General features: G+C 37.3%; 1 protein-coding gene across 1 annotated transcript in view; it reads left to right on the top strand.

Annotated features, from left to right (window-relative positions):
- Window positions 1-22,235, top strand: part of Lmx1a (LIM homeobox transcription factor 1 alpha) — a 275,615-nt gene that overhangs the window by 230,240 nt on the left and 23,140 nt on the right. Inside the window, exons 7-8 of the mRNA XM_068226504.1 lie at window positions 6,086-6,222; window positions 19,520-19,715. Of these exons, the coding sequence (XP_068082605.1) occupies window positions 6,086-6,222; window positions 19,520-19,715 (333 nt within the window). The remainder of the gene's footprint in view (window positions 1-6,085; window positions 6,223-19,519; window positions 19,716-22,235) is intronic.

Here is a 22,235-nt window from a genome sequence, read left to right as displayed (position 1 = left end):
GAAATCCTACAAAAAAGAGCCATCAAAATCATGTATGGATTCCCCTTCCTCAAAGTTTTTTCAGAGTCAAATATTCTGCCATTCCATAAACAAATTGCATTTTCATCAGCAGTCTTTATGTATAAACTAGACAGGAAATTAACCCATTCTACTGTTAACTTCTCCCATTTTAGTGAAATTCATGGATATGAAACTAGAGGATCATTAAGGATATATCCCTCTCACTCTAATTCAGTAAAGTATGGAGTGAAAGGCATAGAATCATCAATGTTTAGGGAATACAATGTGTTGCCTCCTGTTATAAAGAACTCTAAATCGGTTATATGTTTTTAAAAAAAATTGAGTAATATTACTCTTTTACAGATCTCTTAATATAATCTCTGTATAACTTGCTTTATTTAATGCAATAATATATATATTGTCCATATTTAATATATTACAGCCATGCAATATCTGAATATACTTCTGGAAAACTATGATCCTAACATATAAAAAAGAAAAAAAAAGCAATGTCTTAGTTATCCAAAATGTACTTGTCACTTTACAGAAAAAGCTATTGTATATGAAATGTAATTATTGTGTCGCCTTAAAAAAAAGTATGTACTGCATTGTCCCTATCACGAGCCAGAGGCTCATGGGACCTTTTGTCACCAATAAATAATAATCTTAAGCCCACGAGAAAGGAGTGTTATTCCCCAGTAATTGGAGCTATTCTTACAAAAGAATAGCATTACAAAAATGTTGCAAAGTTTGGGCTGGGAAGAACTGGGAGAAAGGAAACAAGCTGCTTGACTGAGTGGTACGTTCCGAGCTGTCAACGGAGAAATGGCGTGGAATGACATTAGTAGACGAATAAGTTTGAGTGGCGTCTTTAAAAATAGGAAAGATCACAATATAAAGATAAAGTTGAAATACAAGGGGACAAATTGGGGCAAATATTCATTTACAGGAAGGGGAGTTAGGGATTGGAATAACTTACCAAGGTCGATGTTCAATAAATTTCCATTGTCATTGAAATCATTTAAGAAAAGGCTAGGAAAACAACAGATAGGGAATCCGCCACCTGGGCGACTGCCCTAAATGCTGATCAGTATTGATTGATTGAGCATTTTTGGCGATTTTCTCTCTTAAACAGGGGGGATAATGACACCTCTCTGATGTCCTCTTCTTTCTTGGCCAGGTTTCCATTAAGATCTTCAATTGCTTTGATGGTTTCAACTGAATTCCTTTTGTTTTTGATCACTCTGAACAATAGTTTCATATTGCCTCTGCTGTCTTCCTTCAGTTTTTAAGTAAATTTCTCCCAGCACTTTATCTTTTCTTCTACTACTCTTTTAACTCTCAATTTCTTGTCCCAGTAAACTTGCTCAAGGTCTCTGATCTTCCCCTCGTCCCTTACCTGTTCTGGCTTGGATTTCTCTCTATCTCATTCTTTTTGTGCTATGTTCCTTTCCTTTATCGAGGATCTTACTCTTTCATTCCGCCAGGGTGTCTCTTTTTCCCTTACTCTCGCACTTGTCTTCCTGCAAACCTTTATTGCTTCTTTTATCAAGGCGTTTTTTAATCTTGTCCACTCTGCTTCACCACTCGCCACTTATTCTGTAGGCAGTTTTCCTCTTATATGGTCCTGATAGTCTGTCCTTTTTCCAATGTGTTGTAGTTCCCACACCTTAATCTTAGGTAATTTCCTGGTTGTTATCTTTGGTACATTAATGTATTTCAGATCTGCTATTAATAACCAGTGGTCACTAATGAGGTTCTCACTTGGAATCACCTTGACATCAGTCACAAGTCTACTTCTTTCTTTTTTGTAATGACATAGTCAATGACCGTCAATCTCTTTCCATCTCAGCTGTAACGGGTAATCTCGTGACTGACTCTTTTGTTGAGCCAACTGTTTTTTACTACCAAACAGTTTCTTATGCAGAAAGCTAGGAGATGTTCCCCTTCTGAATTCCTTCTCCCATAGCCATGTGTTCCCATCACCTTCTCATAGCCATTCCTGTCTGTCCTGGGCTGTGCGTTGAGGTTCCCAATGATGATTGCCCTCTCTTCACTGATAGTCTCTTCTAGGTCTTTGAGAAACATGTTCTTTTTCATCTTGACTGCAACCCATCTGAGGGGCATACTCTTGCACCAGTGTCAGCTTCCCTTTCCCAAGGTGAACTGTTGCCTTTAGAATCCTCTCATTGATGTACTGGATCTCTGTAATACCATCTAACTCATTAGACAATATCAATCCTACTCCATTTCTCGTCTCTTTGTTGTTAACATTCCAGTAGAGGGTATAGTTTTTCCTCAACTCTTTTGTTCCTTTACCTTTCCATTTAGTTTCACTCAGTCCTAGGACTGATATTTTCCTCCTCTCCATGATGTCCACTAACTCTTCACATTTCCCAGTCAAACTCAGTACATTGACTGTTCCTGTTCGAGTGCAGCGATTGCAGTTACTCTCCAACTGACTTGCTAGGCCTAATGTTAGAGAAGATTTTGAGTCAGGGTTATCTCTCTTAGCTTTTAGCAGTCCCCTGCCACATCTGCAAGGCAGCAGCTTCCAGTTGAATTTTTGTGTCATTTTTATACAATGGCTTCAACAAGCCCCCTAAGGGTGAACTCCTCTGATCATAGCCATTGATTCTCCCTTAGTTTGTCAGGTTTGGTAACAGCCGCCCAACCCTCGGCCAGACAGCGGGGTTTCCTTTTAAGGTGAAATTTCCACAATTCAAGTTTACATTTAAAACATTCAATGCACTTACTATTTATGCAAAGTGATGCAGAACAGAAAATATAAGGTGGGCGTTTAAAATCTGTGAAGAAGGCACTATAACGTCTACTATCACACACAGTAGCAGAATGTACCTGACCTGACTCAAATGGAGTCACTCAATAACAATTCATAAATGAGCACAAACATAAAAACACAAATTTTGAACTTTTTGAAGTAACAATATCATTTGTCTGAAACTTGGCACTGCATAGCGTGAGTCAACTTGACGTAATCAGGAATATAACTGGAGATTGCTGTACATAAGCAGTTATCAGGTTAACCTTGATCTGTAGTTTAACTTAAAATGCTTCAAGCTTGAGAACACCAATGCCTATGTATATGGCTAAGTTGATGCATAGTATGAGTGGAGTTTCAAAGCACTCTTTCTCAGCACTGGATGAGAGTTTTTATCTGCCAAATTCCAAAAGTAATCTCTAGTGCAATGAGATTTAGAATGATGTCATTTTCTTGGTTTATTATTTCCATTTCAAGAGCTTTAGCTTTTGTACCTCAGTTTTGTAAGCTTCTTGAAATACAAGGAGTTACTTCACTAATATCAATCATAGGTAAGAAAAGAATAAAACCACTACTGGTCCCAATGTAAAGAAGTCTTTGAATATTTAACTGAATTCTTTTTGGAGGGTTTCAAGGTGAGCAATGGATGACAAAATGTTTAAATTTACTTTATGCATACATTGCACCATAATTTTCAAATTTTGGAAGTAAGAGAGGGGTTTCCTTTCTAGGTGAACTATCCACAATTCAAGTAAAAACATTCATTGCACTTACCATTTATGCAAAGTGATGCAGAACAGAAAACATAAGGTGGGCATTTAAAATCTGTGAAGTGGGCACCATAACGTTATGCTGACCGCTAATATAATGTTTTGTAAATCTTCTCCTGATGGTAGTGGTGGCTGATTGAAAGGGAACAGGACAGGGGTTATCAGTCCTCAAATCTTCTACTCTTGCAAAGCATACTTCAAAAAGGGTCCCACGTTTTACATGTCTACACTCTCAGGATTCTTGCATGAAACATAATCTCAAAATAGTATTATTTCCTACCATGTCAAAGTTCTTTACGTTTATGTTCCTCAAAATAATGTAGAAAGTGGAACTTTATGATACTGTAGCTACAAAACTACTCAGCTTCCACGTACATAAAACCATACCACCAGAAACCTTTCTCAGTGTATTTAAAACAGTTACTTAGATATCAAGTGGTTATACTGTGTCATGTGGCCATATCGATATTTTGAAGTGAGCTCATTTCCATCATATGGGACTTCAATGTATTTAAATCGCTTTACGTGTAACTAAAATTTAATAATAGATAATGATGTTATTTAATTTACGTCCCACTAACTACTTTTATGGTTTGCGGAGACACCAAGGTGCAGGAATTAAGTTTCGCAGGAGTTCTTTTATGTGCCAGTAAATCTACCGACACTAGGCTGACATATTTGAGTACTTTCAAATACCACTGGACAGAGCCAGGATTGAACTTGCCAAGTTGGGGACGGAAGGCAAGCGCATTAACCGTCCAAGCGACTCAGCCTGGCTAGCTAAAATTTAAAAGATTTGGCAAAAATACAAATGAAGGGGTCCAGGCCTCCAAAGGTAGCAGCCATGGCTTTAATCAACACACACATTTCTGGCATTTGTGTAGTGTGAAAATAGAAAACCACATTTAAGGTTGCTGATGGTGGAGCTTGAACCCACCATCTCTCGAATACAAACTCATAGCTATACGACCTGTTCAGCGTAGCTCACTTGCTCAATATAAAAGATTCTCTCACCTCAAGTAGCCTGTACTGTTTGTTCTTTTTTGCCCTTTTCTTCACAAGTTATGCTACCGTTGAAATCGTAGGCCTACTTTGCTTAAGGTTCCGCTGCTTAATTCAGCGCTCTCTCTCTCTCTCTCTCTCTCTCTCTCTCTCTGTTTTAAGGGACAGTATTCTATTTGAGGGGTTTATAGAAAATAGTCTTAATTCTATAAAATTGTTTGAATTTTCTTCTTCTCCTTATCCTAGTGCCATTTCTATATTTTTGCAACCAAATTAGTGCCTCTGGCTATGGGCTTTATGTACTGGGTTCCTGAACAAACATTCTGAGTGGAAGTTCAGGTAGATGAGTTATTTTATTCTCTGCCAGGCAGAGTAGCTCAGATGGTAGCGTGATGGTCTTCTGAACCCAAGTTAGCAAGTTGGATTTTGATTCAGTCTGGTGGTATTCCAAGAATATGCTCAAATACGCCAGCTTCGTGTCACTAGATTTACAGGGATGTAGACAAAATTCTGACACCTCTGTGTCTCCAAAAACCCAAAAATTATTTAGTGAGGCATAAAACCAGTATTATTATTATTATTATTATTATTATTATTATTATTATTATTATTATTATTATTATTATTATTATTATTATTATTATTATTATTATTATTATTATTATTATTATATTGTCACTAAAGTTCTGGATTATAGTCACCAAATGATCGCGTGGTTCTGTGTGCTCCTACCGCTCTTCTACAATCACACATATACATCTGGTAATAAATGTTACTTTGACACATTTTCCCCATCACAGCATAGGACAGGGAAGCAATTCCTTGCCATAAATTAGCATTTTATGAGACTTGCTGCTTCTCAACATCAGTGGTTCTGATAAGCATTTGCTATGCACTCACTTATTCCACTATCGAGATTCGGGAAAAAATGAGCTATCATGGCATTTCCAAAAAGTCCAAGGAAATATGTTTCACAGTTTGAGAACAATGGCGTGTGGCGTCCGAAGAAGCCTGGTGCAGGTCTTCAAGTTGACGCCATATACAGTAGGTTACCTGTGCGTCTGAATTCTAATGATGAATACAGTACACACACCTAGCCCCCAAGTCATTAGAAATAACCAATTAAGGTTAAAATCTCTGACCTGGCCCGGAATAGAACCCATGACCCCCCTGGACCAAAGGCCAGCATGCTAACCATTTAGCCATGGAGCCAGACTTACAGCTTAATGAAGTCCAGTAATATGGTTGTAGGCCTATCTGAATTTAGTCTTTTTGGAACACAAAATCTAATCGCACCTTCATTCTCTGTTTAATGATGGTGATAACAGTTTACTTTGATTCTGGGAGGCCATATTTTCTGTGATCTTGCTTGTTATTATGCTGGCGTCTCAAGTGAATGATTCTTGTTTTAACAGCTGAACTTCAGCAGATGGAAGATTGTCCGTATGTTGGGGGGAGGTACAAAATGCAAACATTTCACAAATAAATCATATACTGGGTTATTGTTAATAATAATAATTTTCTTCCATAGCTGAAGACTTGATGGATGAAAACAGCCGGCCCAGAGACGGCAGACGGGGCCCTAAGAGACCACGTACAATCCTCACCTCAGCACAAAGAAGACAGTTCAAAGCCTCATTTGAAATCAGTCCCAAACCATGTCGGAAAGTGAGTACAAATGTTAGCTTATATAAAAACTTTAAAATAGTTTTACTCCAAAATAATAGTACCACCATGTAGAGTCTAGGAACATTTCTGCCAGCCTCATGCGTATGTTGTACTTAGGCCTACTTCATGAATCCAGTTCAATAACCCGTGTTACTGTTATGTATTTGTAATAACTGAGGTTTCAATTAATGGTGGTACTGTGGGATATGAAATTAAATTTTAATTCTTTTGAACAAATGTTGAAAAACTAGCATGGCTACTGAAAATCATTATGGCTTGAATTTGAATCTCATCATTTAGCTTCTGTGTCCTGGCAAGGTGTGTGACTTAACAAATTGGGTCCTACCTTATAACATATGGACAATGATATTTACGCATTGTTGTGGGAGGGTTGTCCCTTACTACACGGCACGTGTTTTGAGAATAGGCATGTCATTGTAAGTAGTACAGTGGCATATCCTGACCTTGATAATGAGGTGTGTAGCTAATGGGCTTTAAAAATGTTGTTTTCAATCATGTTACTATAATTCGATTCGATTATTAATTAATTCACATCATAATTTCACGCAGTGTATATGCATACAGAACTTATAGGAGTATTCAATATAACAGGTGGAAAAGAAGCTTAAATGAACATTATTAAAAACCTCATATGTTACAGCAGTTATTAATACTTACACACTACATTCATGGGAGTTAAAACATGAAGGTTATGTCATTTGTAAATTAGTTCAATTCTTCTTCTCTCTTTGCACAAAACTTTTCTATGACCATGTCATAGAATGCATCTTTGAGCCTTATTTCTTGAAGCGCATCTTTTTCAATTGCTATGACACTTAAATTACTAAGTCCATCCTAACCTTGTGTGCACTTTCAATATGTGTGTATTCATCTTGGAGCTGAAAATGAGTGCTCAGCAGTACTAGTTGTACTTCTTTTGGTTAGAATCAGCACATCCAACTTCTATATTTCTTTAAATCCTTAAATGAAGTACTGTAAGATTTTTAATATTAATAACTAACAGGGTGTGGGGTAATAAGCTTAGGGGCCAAAATGAAAAGTTCCTAACTCTCTTACTGAATTTACAAACATATTAAACTGCATTAAAATTGAAATATATGAAATTCTGCATTTAAAATGGAAAATTATGAAAATGAACATTCATTAAATAAAATACACAATCGTCGATCCCTGGACTCACACTTACTTCTTACCTGCTTACTTACATACGTTATTTGAAGGGCGCCAGCTACCACTCAGTGCAGCAATAATAGAATGAGAATCTTGACTATCTCTAGGGTGTGGGGTAATAAGCTTACTTTTGACAACATACCATATAAGTTCTGGGAAAAGGAGATTGGCGTTCGGTTTCCCCATTAATTTTGAGATTAAGATATTTTACTGTCATTGAAATAAAACTATGAATTCGTTTGATAGAACAAAATATATTCTTTAAATAATATATAAAAATAGTAGTCTTGTTGCGATAAAACAGATGAGAATATGAAATTATGACATTGCAACTGAAAGAAACTAGGCATGAATTTGAATTCTTCATGACCGGAGTCAATATGGTATTACCTCATAGCAGGTGGTATCCCTCTCTGACTCCATGGTAAGCCCTTGCGTCCGTGTCTTCAACTAAGTGACCAACTAACTTTGGCCTCACTCTCTCATTGGCCACTGATTAATGGCTCACTGAGTCTTCTCCATCTCTCGTTCACACTCGTTGACTGACCGACTGAGGCCTCTTCATCTCGTAGACTTCTGCACTGTTCAGCTTCCGTTTAACTAATGAATGACGCTACAATATGCATCCACCTTTTATAGACGTTGGTTGACACAGCTACGTAATCTCCAGAAATAACAATGACATACTCCCACAACGCATCAAACTGTTGCATGTAATGGTGAAATCCCCTGGGGCGGCTGAGTCTCTGAGCGCATTGCTAAAAGCTCACGATGACGTAGCCATGACGTGGCGATGACTTGACAGAAATGTCAACAGTATAGCACAATATAACAACGTCACATCCACATCTGATACATCGAAACTCTCACTGTACAGGTATTTAATGTTAATCTACATATACGTATATATGCATATACTCAATTACAAATACGCAAGCGACAAGCATTGCATAATGGAATTGAATAATAATTATAACAAAATAATAGTAATCTCACAGATATAATAATAATAATAATAATAATAATAATAATAATAATAATAATAATAATAATAATAATAATAATAATAATAATAATAATACAGATAAAATAATAAAATAATGAAATACAGATATTACCTTGTAACGGGATTTGAACCGTTACAGTACTGTAATTGTTCTTAATGAACTTCAGCAACTTGAACACCATACAGTTGAACTTTGGAATTCTTCACTTGAATTCATTAACTGTAGGTTCATTTTTTTGTCTTATGAAGTTAAATAATGATCAATACACAGATTTTAATGAGTCTAGTAGTCCATGTGTAAATGTTAACTTTATAGATATCAAATTTTTCATGATGCAAAATCTGAAACAAAATTTTGAAACTGAGCCATATATTTCCTATTCTTTAAACAATATTGTCAATAATTTCATAGAATAATCGACGATAAAAGTAACTATCCATATCATTCTGAGCTCTTTTAGGTTCTCTACCAGTCCGTTCCCTGTAGGTGTCGGCAGAATAATAACATCCACGATATCCCCTGCCTGTCATAAGAGGTGACAGAAAGGGGCTCTAGGCAGTCTTAATTTGGGAGCGTGATTTGGCGACCAGGCAGCCCTTTGCTGAGGCCTACCATTACTTCTGCTTACTTATACCAGGCCCCTTAATTTAATTTATCCTATCAGACCTTGCTAGGCCAATTCTTGTTCTTTTTCTGCCCCAATAAGGTTTGCGAGTCTTAGGGAGTCGTTCATTTTCATGCCCTTTTGTGGCCGTTGTTTTTCTTTTGCCCATACCTTCATTGTTTGAAGTGTTGGATCCCTTCCATTTCTCTTTTGGTTCGTGTTAATAAATATTGTCTCCACTTAATTTGTTCAGAGAGGATGGTTACCACACTGAACTTCTTTTTAAAACAAAAATCACCACCACCTCCTTCATTCTGTGTTCTCTTGTTAGAAACTGCATTCCAGTGTTGCTGAAAAGCATTTTTCCAGTCACTTTGCAACTGTGTGTCAATATCATTTACTTTCTGATGGCAGTAGGTGATGATATCTGCACTGACACTCTGTATATATTGAACAACACTTGAACAACACCGCAGTGTATGAAAGCGAACAATTGTGAAAGTACTTCCAGAGAAATATTGCAAGGCTTTCTGCGATTGGATCGCTGAACAAGTAAGTAGTGCACCCTTCAGCATAAATTATGTTGCTAATTAAATGTTGTCAATTTACGTACTGTACCAGGAAGGCATAGGCCCTGGCACATTATTTTTCTAAGTCTTTAATCATTGAAGAATGGCTCAGCTTTAGCATCAGAAACAGCTGCAGGAAAGAGTGTTCTGGTCTCCACTGCTCCATGCAGGCGTGAGAGAGACAGCGAGAGAGGGGAACAGGGCGAGTGACGTCAGCACCACATGTTCTTAACTTCCCTTATGGAAAACTCTAGAAACTCTTCCATAACATTTGAATGGCTTAAAATACAAAAATGAGAGCTACACCAACGTGAATCCCATATTTTGAATGTATAATGATCTAAATTTGTCATACGTAACCACTTGTCTGTCGTTTGACACAGTGAACCCGCCCCAGTGGGGTATATATAGGTCAAAAACTTGAGAGGTATACTCAGTTGAAATATGCAACTCAACCATGGGTGAAGGTTATGCTGCTACGTCGCGTTGCTCGAAATAAAAGTGAGTCGTATGGTAAGACTTCGAATTTCGTTGTGCCAGATCGCAATAATTGGAACTTCAACCGCGTCGTGAACGTGTGGAATATTTTAAAGTACTAGAAAACTGAGTTTCGTGGTACAAGACTTACGAATTTCTTTAACAAGTAGTGAACTCGTGATCTTGAATGTGTAGTTAGGTAGAACTTAGAACATAAGTGTTAAATTTGCCAGTTTACAGTGCATTATGGACTTTGCTAGTTCGATGTATATTTGAACTCTGTCGCAATCACGTACGGTGTTAAGAAGATTAGAAGAAATGTACACAATAAATTAAACTTTCGACTATTGACAAATTCATGAATTTTGAGACATGTGTTTCGTCTGTAATTATGATTGTGAACTTGTGAACTATTTAAAGGGTTATTTTAATTGAATACTCAGCAATTGATAGGACTAAATGTGGTAAATTTTCACGAATTTTCAAGAATATTTGAACAGTATCGTTAGAAAAGGGACTGAACATTAAGGATATTTTATGTCGATAATAGGAAATATGAACCCTTGTTAGGAGAATTCACACATAAAATCCACTTAAGCAGTGAATGCTAGAATTCTAGAGACTGTTGTAGAAGTTGTGTTAATCGAATTTACGCATGAATTTCATAGACTGTGACACTCATACTCATGCTGAACTTACAACATGATTTGTAGGTATTCTGAACTGTGCCTAGTGTCTAATTCCATATCATACGAACTGTGTAGTTAAAGATTGTGCTTTTGACTTCGAAAGTGATCTCATTTTTATCGTGAACATTTCCACAGAGACCTGACGTGCAGTTCAGACTGTGATAAAGGACTGTGCTAATTTGAGTCACATATTAACTGCTACATTATAAAGTGCAAGTACGAACTATGCTTTCAAACTCGTCTAATTGTAAAATGCAACTCATTTCTACTAACTGACAGTGCTACATCTTGCATTATCGTGCCAATTGAACTTTCCCGTGTGTCTATACTTTTTCCTAATAAACACTGGAAATCTTGGCGAAGTGTCGTAACCTCACATCGTATCCAGCGTGGGACAGACTACATCGTTGGAAGTACGTGGTAACTTCGAGGGATTAGACGTGGTAACTTCGAGGGATGAGACGTGGTAACTTTGAAGGACGATGCGTGGTAACTTCAAGGGATAAGACGTGGTAACATCGAGAGATGGAATGTGGTTTGCTGCTGTTGGTGCTGAGTCCGACGTCAGGCTGTTCCAGTCGCCAAGCTGCGGAGCCGCACTTCAACCATTCCCATGGCTGAATTCAGGTGATATAAGTGTATTTTACAATCTTTCTTGAGTGAGTAATTGCACTAAAACATTAACTGACTTAATGCCAAGGCACTAAATCATTCTCAACACTCTAGTGCTACACTTATCAAGTGAAAGTGCCTGGTCTATTAAAAAAAATTTTTTTGATCGTGTGAATTCCAATCCTACTACTTGTTGAAATTGTAGAAAGTCATTTAACAGAACTGTAGGTCATTCTTAAACTTTAGGATTTTCTCTGAAGCAAGGATGACTGGAGATCATTATTAAATGAACTTTAAGATTTATTTTTGAAGTAGGTGTAATCTGAAGTCATTCCTTGGCAACTTAGTTGAACTTCAGGGTTTTTCTACAACAAGTGTACAAGTTAAAAATCATGTTTAATTTATTTAACTGAACTTTAGGATTTCTGAAGCAAGTGATTTAAAATCATTAATATTTAATCGGACTGTAGAATTTCTTAAGCAAGTGCAATTTGATATTATGTTTAGTCTATAATGATTTAGACAGACTCTAGGCTTGTACAAAAGTGATTTGGAGAATTTAAATTTTCTTTTGGACTCTCAATTGACAAAGTGATTTGAATGAAGGTTTATGAACAAGGTTTTTATTTTGAATTTGAATCTATGAGTGGAAACTTAGTTGAACTTTAGAGTGTGTTTAATTGAAATTATTGAAAGCTATTATTCATTCTGGACATTTTTACGAACATCAAGTGGATCTTGACAATGTTTACAATTCTACAATTTAATTTCATTCTGAGCATGTCAATGGAAGATTTACTTTTTGAATGAATGAGAGAAGCAGGGTGATTTTCTTCAAATTGTTAATAAAACTTATCAAAAATTTTAATACCATCTATTATTCACCCTGCGAAGTCTTCCTTCTCTGTACCTGCTCCAATAAGACTGTACACAACCTGAAATCCTTCCCATGCTCTCGCCCAACAACTTTTTCCTGGTACAGTATGTAATGTGTCAGCCTGATTTGGTTTATCTGGTTGCACTTGATAACATGTGCAATGATGCCTTTTTAAGAAGTACTGTATTCTTTTGGACAGACAAGTGAGTATTCAGGAGGGATAGATGTACTAATCGACACACTGAGATTCACTATGCTTATGGAAACCCTCATTGCTGTAAGGGATTGCACATCCATGATCACTTCACCATTAATGCTTGGATGGGTATTTTATTTTGTTAAGAAGGAAGCCATACTTTTCAGTGTCAACTCAGTTAAATGTAACTGAAAAGCTCTTCAGTCTGTCAAACACACAAGTTAAATATAAATCAGAAATACCTGCAAGCCTTATTCTTGCCAGTTACTTTTCGCACTTGCCACTTCACATGTCCTTGCCATCGACCTGTGGTTGCCCGAAACTGTTGAACAGCAATTCCTATATTCCTTGCTCAGCACTCACATTTAATATAATCTCTCGCTTCACTAGCTCAATTACAACTGAATATTGTTAATAAATCACCAAATGTTCATGTGATAAGTGACCACAAGTCTCTGAAACTGATAGCAAAATCCTTCAACCACATTACTCGTGTGCTGCCTTTCATTTATTTCTATATGATGGACATTCCATGTCTAAGGAGGGAATCTAGTAGGAACTGCTCATCATCATCCTTGTGCTGGATGGCTAGTAATATATGCAGTGTAAATAAATAAGATGCTAGATGCAAAACATCATCAAGAAATATTTAAATCCCAAACCATTTGCAAGTTATTTAGTGAAATGAACAATAGTTTCCTCTATTTGGTTTCTTATTTCAGGTTGGGCAACATCTAAATAATGCACCTTCAGACCTTTATTGGATATATTTTCTCCATATGGCTTGATCGAAGTGGAAGAGGCACCCACCGATTACTGCCTGAGAGAATGTCACTCGAAAAGCATTCATATAGACAAGCTCAAAATTGTACATTGCATAAGTAGGATTTCATGTGAGATACAGGGTACTGCATAACTTCTAATCTCTTTTAATACCCTGTAAGTTTCTCCATTCTACCAAGCTGCTAGACAAATCACAAAAGGAAATACAAACACAAGAACATTCCCATGAATTGTAAAACGTTTAATGAATGGATTTAAAACAGTTTTAAATATTCCATCACTGAATATAGTATCACTTGCAACCAAAAGTTCTGTTTCTATTTGTAGAAAAAATTAGCTCCCAAGATCCGTTATTTACACCTGAATCAACACACAGAAAATGTTCAACTCTTAATGTCTTGTTGTATGGTTCAACAATCAAAATTTGCCTTCTTGACTGCAGAAGCAGAGGGCGATTTTGATTTTACTGGTAAGAAATCATTGTCATTACTGTATTTCTTTGAGAGAGACTTACTTTCTTCATTACTAACTCTAGCAGGTGCTTGAGCTGGGAAGATGAGTTAGGATTTTCCTTGGCTTCTTTCTCATCCTGTTCAGTGTCTCTCTAACCCTTGCCTCTTTGACATTTGGACGATGTAAATGGTTCCCTGTACCATCTGTTATCATTCTAAGATTTTCAAAGTCAGCATTCATTGCACATCTTGCATTACAGGTCTCCCATTCAAAATATCACCAATATTTTCTATCCTCCCCGCGGCTCCCAGAATGGTCGTGGTAAAAATTATTCTGATGTACAACATGGATTTATTCTTCTGGCTGTAGATCACCTGGGGCATTGCATCCATTTCACGAATTATTATTTTATGATACTCCAATATTATAGTAATGATAAACTATTGTTGGACCATTTTCGTTTGTTGGGCATTTTGCATGTTGGACATTTTAGTATGCTAGGCATCATCATCTGCTGGACAACTTAATTATCAGACATTTCATATATTGGACCAATTGTATGTAGGGCATTAAATGTTGGACTATTCAGTATGTCGACGTTTTAGTTAGGATCTTATGTCACTTTGGACATTTTATTATAGACATTATATCTTGGAAGCACCAGAAAATCCCATTGTACTTAAAATCAAAGGTGTATGGAATGATTGTTCATCCAGTAGCGTTATATGGGCCGGAGTGTTGGCCTGTCGCAAAAAAAAAAAAAGTCATGAACAACATCTCCATGTCATGGAAATGTTTTGATGGCGACTGGGGCTCACTGAATTAGACTACATAAGAAACCAGGATGTCAGGGTGGCATTTGGAGTGGCTTTAATTACCGATAAAATGCAGTAAACTCGCTTGATTGTGTGCCATGTACTGTGTACTAGTAGTACCTCAGCTGCAAAGATACCACTGGATTTGAACCCTGAGGCCCATCAACCATAAGGGTGGCCAAGGAAAAGATGGCACTTTCCAAATATAGACACCATATCCACAAGTTCGTCATTTGTATAAAGTGGTCGTTCTATTGCTACGCATTTGTTTAGACCAGGCATGGGTGGACTCCAGGACAGGTGAAGTTGGCAGAATTTACTCACCTCTCTTATTTCAGAAGTAGTTGAAAATGTTTACATAAAGAGAATGACATCACTTAGCACATGCTTCAGATATATACAGTTCAGGAACATGTGCTTCAGAGGTTGATTTTCAGTCCAAACTCCCAATATGTTGGCAACCACTCTGCTTTACCTGTGCAGCAGAAAGGCAGATATTCTACAGTTTTGTATTAGAAGAAAATGAGTCTTTCTATGACTCATCAGATGGGGATTAAAGCATTGTGCACAAGAAGGATATTTGTTGATATTATGACTATTCCCATAGTACAGCACCAGTAAATGTTCAGGTTGCATGTTCTTTGTTACTGAATGAAGCAGGAGTGATATAGTTACAATGAGCTGCTGAATATGCTGTTAGGCTATGGGGAATGCCGAAGAAATCAAAGGCATGCAACTATCTTATCCTGAGAGGTAGCGGCCAAACCACATAAACATGGAGTACTACATGAATCACTGTGATGTGCAGTATAGGTATCCTGATGCTGTTAATGCAGTTAAGGCTGTAGCGGTGGGCTCTCAAAATATCACTAGAGCAGTGGCTATAACCTTGAATCTGAATCCCGTAAAGGTTCATCGAATTGTTAAATGAGATCTTGGGTGGCATACATTTAGGAGGGACTCGACGCACAAACTGCAGCCTGATGACTATGGCTGCCATGCAGCACTGTGTGAGTGGTTTTGATGCAGGTTAGTTCCCAAATTGTTACCACAATAACAATGCTGTACCATTATAGCAGTTTTCTGGTGTTCTATGATTTTCCATACATTTTAGGTTAATATTAGTGATAATGACTTCAGAAGGTGAATTTTGTGCATATTCAGGAGTAATGACAGTATTAATCAACATCAAAAGTGAATAATATGTAAGCTTTAAAAAGATATACAAGGGGTGTTCAAAAAGAAACCAAACTTTTGCTATAATATCTTTATCACTTATTATACAAACATTTAAGCACTATCCAACTCAAAGTAGTCTCCTCTACTGGCATTACACCATTCCCATCATTTCTTCCATTTTTGGAAATACTCCTGGAAAGCACTTTCTGGGATGGCACTCAAGTCTCTTGTTGCATTGTCCTGAATCTCCCTCAAATGCACTAGAATTCCCTGATAGACTTCCTTATTTACCATCTGACCATGTGGTACAGATTCCTGATGGACAATGCCGTTGCAGTCCAAAAACACAACCAACATCACCTTGATTTTTGACCGACTCATCCATGCTTTCTTCAGACGAGGGGCCTTTTGCCCACCCTATGTGACGACTGAGCATTTGTTTGAATATCATAGCCATAAACCCATGTCTCATCGCCTGTTACAATGTTCATAAGGAAGTTGTCATTGTCATTGGCAGTGGCAAGCATTTCATGGCTGATTTCACATGGGTCTATTTCTGATCGTCAGTCAGCAAACATGGCACAAATTTTGCACTGACCACACACACACACACATTGTTCTTCAACCTCTTTTATTGTCACTTTGGCACTAATCCAATGAACAGCTTGTCCACATGCACGCGGTAAATGGCAGTTAGTTGTATAAATCTGCCGCTACGTGAGTTCAGTAGCTTACTCTGCCGACTGGCACGCTATTTCAAAAATTTGGTTTCTTTCTGAACACATTTCGTACTTTATGCACATGTTATTAACTTACTAGTAATACATTGTCCGGCTCCTTGACTAAATGGTTAACAAACTGGTCTTTAGTCCAAGGGTTCCTAGATTCGATTACCAGCCAGGTTGGGGATTTTAACCTTCAATGGTTAATTCCAATGGTTCAGGGGGCTGGGCACATGTGCCGTTTTCAGCATTAAAATTCATCATAGGTAGGGCCCCATCTTCACTCACGCACAGTTCACCTATACAGTGTCAACTCCTGCACTAGGCCTCTTCGGAGGCCATTACCATTTTAAAAAATGCATTATCGGAGTAATGTATCTGTGGCACTATAACACTCATAGTCATTTATGTGTTGTAGATAGCTTACATCATTCACTATAGAAACCTTATCTGTTGTACATTAGGAAGAATGCTGTTCGTAGGCCTACATAGACATTAAGCTCATTCTTGTGACCTCATCCCCACCGCCAATGGAGGTGAGCTAGATGTACCATTTTAACAACATACCAGTCCTCCTACCATTCTTAAATCTCTGGCAGTACCGGGAATCAAACTTGGGCACCCCAAGGATGGCAGCTAATAGCGCTAACCTTTACACTACGGAGGTGAACATATGTAAAGTGGACATAAAATTATCATCTGTTATACATGCACACACATTGTTTTAACATGGTTCAGTTTTGAAAAAGCTGGCATAAGATGACCATTTACTAAGATGGGAAAAGTATGTAGAACTAGCAGATTATCGTAAATTAGTGTTCCATACAATTTATATACATGCAGTATTTTTAAGATTCTATAAATGACAGTCAAGACAATGTAATACTATCATATCTACTCCATTATCATGGGAACAGATAACTAGTTTCTCAGTGGTTGGTTTGATATTCTGATTTATTCTCTTAATATAAAAATATACATTTAAATATTTTTAGCTTTGTCCTCCTCAGGACTGTAAAAGATCACCAAATCAGCCACTCCTTTTGGTTCATCTAGTTTTCTCCATTCATCTACTACTGCGCTATCATGTAATCAAACAATGTTGCCGAGGTACAGGCGCCCCATGATTTGTTATATCTCTATGTGGGCAATAATAAGCCTGCTACAGATGAAATATTAGAGAAGTTCCCCATTATTGAAGATCGCTGTGCCGTTATATAGAATGAATGGCCAGGAAATGCTATTTGCAATGGATAGCAGCAGTTCAGAACTGCTCACGGTATGCCATGGCACAGTTTCTCCCTCAAAGTTTGGCCGTTATTCATGACAATATTTACCAATAGTTATGCATCATACAAAGAAGGATGAGAGTTGAATATAGGCAGCCGAAATGAAGTTCTTGAGGAGTATGATACAGAAGAATAGAAGAGATAAAATCAGGTATGAGAAAATCCAGGAAGAAATTGGAGTGGAAAAAATGAATGAGCTGACTAAGATGGCCTGGGCACATAAAGCGAATGAGTGATGAATGAATGCCAAAATAGGTGATGAAAATGCAAAAGCAAGGAAGGAGAGGCCATGGAAGACCACGATTGAAATGGAAGGACACAATCCAATTATAGAAAGAAACCTGGACTGGGACACAGTGTTGGAGGAGGAGTGGTGGAAAGACTGATGAAAGTGAAGAGGAACCATATTTGCCCCTACCTGGCTACAGCTGGATAAAGGGAAATGATGATGGTGATGAGTTATGCATCATAATCACATATTAGGTAAGTGTGAATAATGTAATGTAATCCATTAGCTTACCTTATACAAGATGTTGCAGATAACTCACCAGGAACTACAATTTCGTTTTACACAAGAATTGTTGGTCGCACTGGTAGACAGTTGGGCGTTGAATGTGCTCCCTTTTATCATATTAACAGGTGCAATCATACAAACATCGTAGAATAACCATTGAGATTGAGTAAAATCCTTGAATTACTGTATTTCATGACATAAAGGATCCTTATGATCTTTGGAAGTAGTTCTTACAAATTACATTGTAGAATGAGTTGCTTCTGGATTCTAAGTCAAAATGGACCTGAAATGGTGAGATGTTGATTCCCATAGGAAATCTGAAATATTTGTCCTGAATGAGTAAATTTATAATACCAACTTAAATGCTCTGTTATTGGACATTATAAATTTTCCAGCTAACTCACTCTTGGTTGCCAGCGTTTCGCCCCCGTGTGCTAGGTTGGGCTCGTCAGTTGGTACCTAGCACATCTACCAAGACACATGGCTAGTGCATACCGTGGAGGCCACTGCGTAGGCCACTTGAAGCCACCGGCAGTGCCAATGCACTATGAGAGACTTTGTCTCACTACCAAAAATTGATGCCTGCTTGGCCATCAGATGATATAGATGTTGATTCCCATAGGGAATCTGAAATATTTGTCCCAAATGAGTAAATTTATAATACCAATATATGGTCCGTTATTGGATAATATATTGGACATTATAAATTTACTCATTCGGGACAAATATTTCAGATTCCCTATGGGAATCAACATCTATATCACATGAACACTGATAATTCCCATAAATCTTGATTGCACGCAGAAAAGAGTATAACTTGAGTTATAAAACAGTCAAAATAAAATAAGTCAATATTATGATCATCCAAGGTGAGCTCTACAGCTTGGTATTAAGGGTACATGTAAAAGCATAATCTGTTCAATGTAAGACACCCTCTTTTAATTTAAGTCAGTTTTAACAGTTTACAGATTGCCTTTATTTCCAAATAATTATGTGAACATGACTATTATTTAATTTAAAATATCCAGCCATCTAATTAATATGTTAATATTAGTGTTCTAGAGTATAATGTTAGCACACTCTCACAGTAAATCGCCTGTACTGAAAAATTGTGTACTTTGATTTATATTCTTTTTCCCAAGCAGTTAAAAAAAAAAAAAAGATATTTATTGTGTTCCTTTTTCTTACACCAGACAAATGCTGCGGCTGTATCTTAATTAAGGCCACAGTCACTTCCCTACCACTCCTAGTCCTTTCCTGTCACAATCCCAATGTCGCCATTTTTAAAAATCCAGTCTTTTTGTTTTCATCTCGTTCTAGGTTCGTGAGGCATTAGCAAAGGAAACAGGATTAAGTGTACGGGTAGTACAAGTATGGTTTCAAAATCAGCGAGCTAAGATGAAGAAACTTCAGCGTAAAGCAAAACAGGAGGCAGATCAGAAATCTTCAGGAGACAAAGAGAAGGACAGCAAGGAAGAAAAAGTTATAAAACAGGAACCACCATCTGGTGACCACAGTAAGTATTCAGATGAAATGTATGCAAGGTCTTACCCAATACTTCTTCATGGGTAGGTGGGAGGTGGGCAAGTCCCCAGATACGAAAACTAAAGGAACAAATAAAAACATTACATCTTAAGTTATAAAATATGTTTTATCCAATAAAAAACTTTCGGACTTTTCTGAGCAGTATAATCAATATCTTTTTAAAACTCAATGGGTTAAGTTGAAAGATCAATTAATTTATTGCTGCATAGTGAGCACTGAACTGTGTGGGTGCAGTATGAGAAATAAAGTTCCATCATTTGTTCAAACATGATAAGCAAAATATTTTTTCACTATAATTATTTAAAATGTTTACAGGTGTGATACATTTTTTGAAAAATCTTCCAGCAGCTCAGTAAGATGAAACTTCTATATGTTAACTAAAAATTGATTATTTAAATTAAGAAAAGGCCATCTGAGTGTCATATTTTTTATTTAATAGTTCATCCCTGAACATATTAGGCTTTTATGTGAATTTCATTAATTTACAACTTACATTTATAAAGTTAAGAATTCAAAAGTCACTCCATAAAAATCCATTTATTTATCACTTTTACAATATTCTAAATTTTGTAAAGCAGCCACAGTACATTTTACTGATTCTACAATTATTTATTTATTTTTTGTATTTGGTATTATTAAATACGAGGTCAGTTCACGTATTTTGACTCACCTATCACCAGCTTTTTGAAGGAGAATTTGTTTTAATGGACGATAACGCTTGCATCTATTGTGCGGTTCTCATTAATGACTTCCTTCATGATCATGATATTGCTCAATTACAGTGGCCACCAAGTTTCTGGACATGAACCCTATTAAACATGCCAGGGATATACAGGGTGTTTCTAAACTCCCATTACAGACTTTGAGGACTTGCAGTGGGGGGGACCAAGACAGTTAAGTTTATCATAGGAACGTGTGTCCAAAAACGAACCGTCTTCCCGCTACCCGCAAAAAACACCACAGCAAACTTTCACAGCTCCCGCATTTTTGGCGCTCTGTCTGACTTCTGCTGCTTGTCGTCTGGGTCCAAATACAGGCGGGGCTCGATGTGACAGCCACCGACGCCAACACAGACACGGACGGTACCTACGTATCATGTTCTTGTACACACGATCATCAATACCTGGTCCTCCAACATCCGCCACAGCCATAACCCGCACCAGTAGATCTTCCTCAGATTTCACAGGGGTCTCGTAAATCAAGTTTACATAGGAACCCACAGGTAGTAGTCTAGCGGTGTCAAGTCCGGTGAACGTGCTGGCCATGCAATCGGACCAATACGACCTATCCACTATTGCCCAAATCTTTGGTGCAGATGAACTACTGTTTGTACAGCTTACTGCTGTGTACGTAGTAAAGAATTACTGCTGTTCGTATGAATGAAAATCACAAGTACAACAGCAGGTACAACACGTCTCCGTGTGGATCACACACTCAACTGAATGGTATGGAATGTTAACAAACCTGTATGGGTATGGGGCATCACGTGATCATTCAATGACGTACGTACTCTTGTCAGGGGTGCCGAAAATGCGGGAGATTTGAACGTGTGCTGTGTTGGTGTTTTACGGGTAACGGTAAGATGGTACACTTCCAGACACAAGTTCCCATGCTAAACTTAACCGTCTTGGTCCCCATTGCAAGCCCTCAAAGTCTGTAATGGGAATGTAGAAACATTCTGTATTAAAGAAGGCTGTTTATAGACGTCACGACCCATCAACCACTGTTCAAGATCCACACCAAATCGCCATTGAAGAGTGGGATAATTTGAACCATCAATACAGAGATGAACTAATGAGCCATGTGCCAAGATGAATTCAAGCATGCATCAATACAAGGGGACTTGTTACCCTGTGTAAAATGTACTGGCATGTGTTGTATTCAGTAACTCAAATTGAAAAAGCAAAACTGTACAGTTGTAATGCTTTCAGTTGTTATGTCAAGGTCAATAAATAATGCTGATATGGTACCTCTGTAAGTCCCTCTCTTATTTTTTCCTAGAGTCAGGAACTCTTTGATCTGAGGTGATGCAAATCTTTTTTGATATGTGTATGAAATTTTAGCCCTTTTTTATCATTCTTTACAAGAGCAGAAGTATAATTCTTTCCCATTTAAAAAAGTACTTATTAGTGAACATATTTAAACTAAAATTTCAAGAAAGGTATATCCCTTACAAAATTATTGAAAGGTAACATAGGTATTTGCAGGAAAAGTTAAAAGAAATCCTCACCTACATGTTAAAATATTATTTCCTGGTGGACAGACGTGAGGAATGAAGGGATAATGATAATATGAAGATCATTAGTGAAATACCTACTGAAATTTGGTTAATTCTGAGTGTATGTGTGATCCATTTAGTGCTATACATATGAAATCTAATTGTGATGAGAGACTGGAATGCAGTAGTAAATCAAGGACAGGAGGAGAATGTACAGTAGTTGGAAAATATGTACTATGATAGCCTTCAGTTCAGAGACCTGCGTTCGATTCC

The sequence above is a fragment of the Anabrus simplex genome, chromosome 2 (assembly GCF_040414725.1).
Source record: "Anabrus simplex isolate iqAnaSimp1 chromosome 2, ASM4041472v1, whole genome shotgun sequence".
Taxonomy (NCBI): Eukaryota; Metazoa; Arthropoda; class Insecta; order Orthoptera; family Tettigoniidae; genus Anabrus; species Anabrus simplex.
The sequence above is the reverse complement of the archived record's forward strand: the minus strand, read 5'-3'. Positions and strand labels throughout refer to the sequence as shown.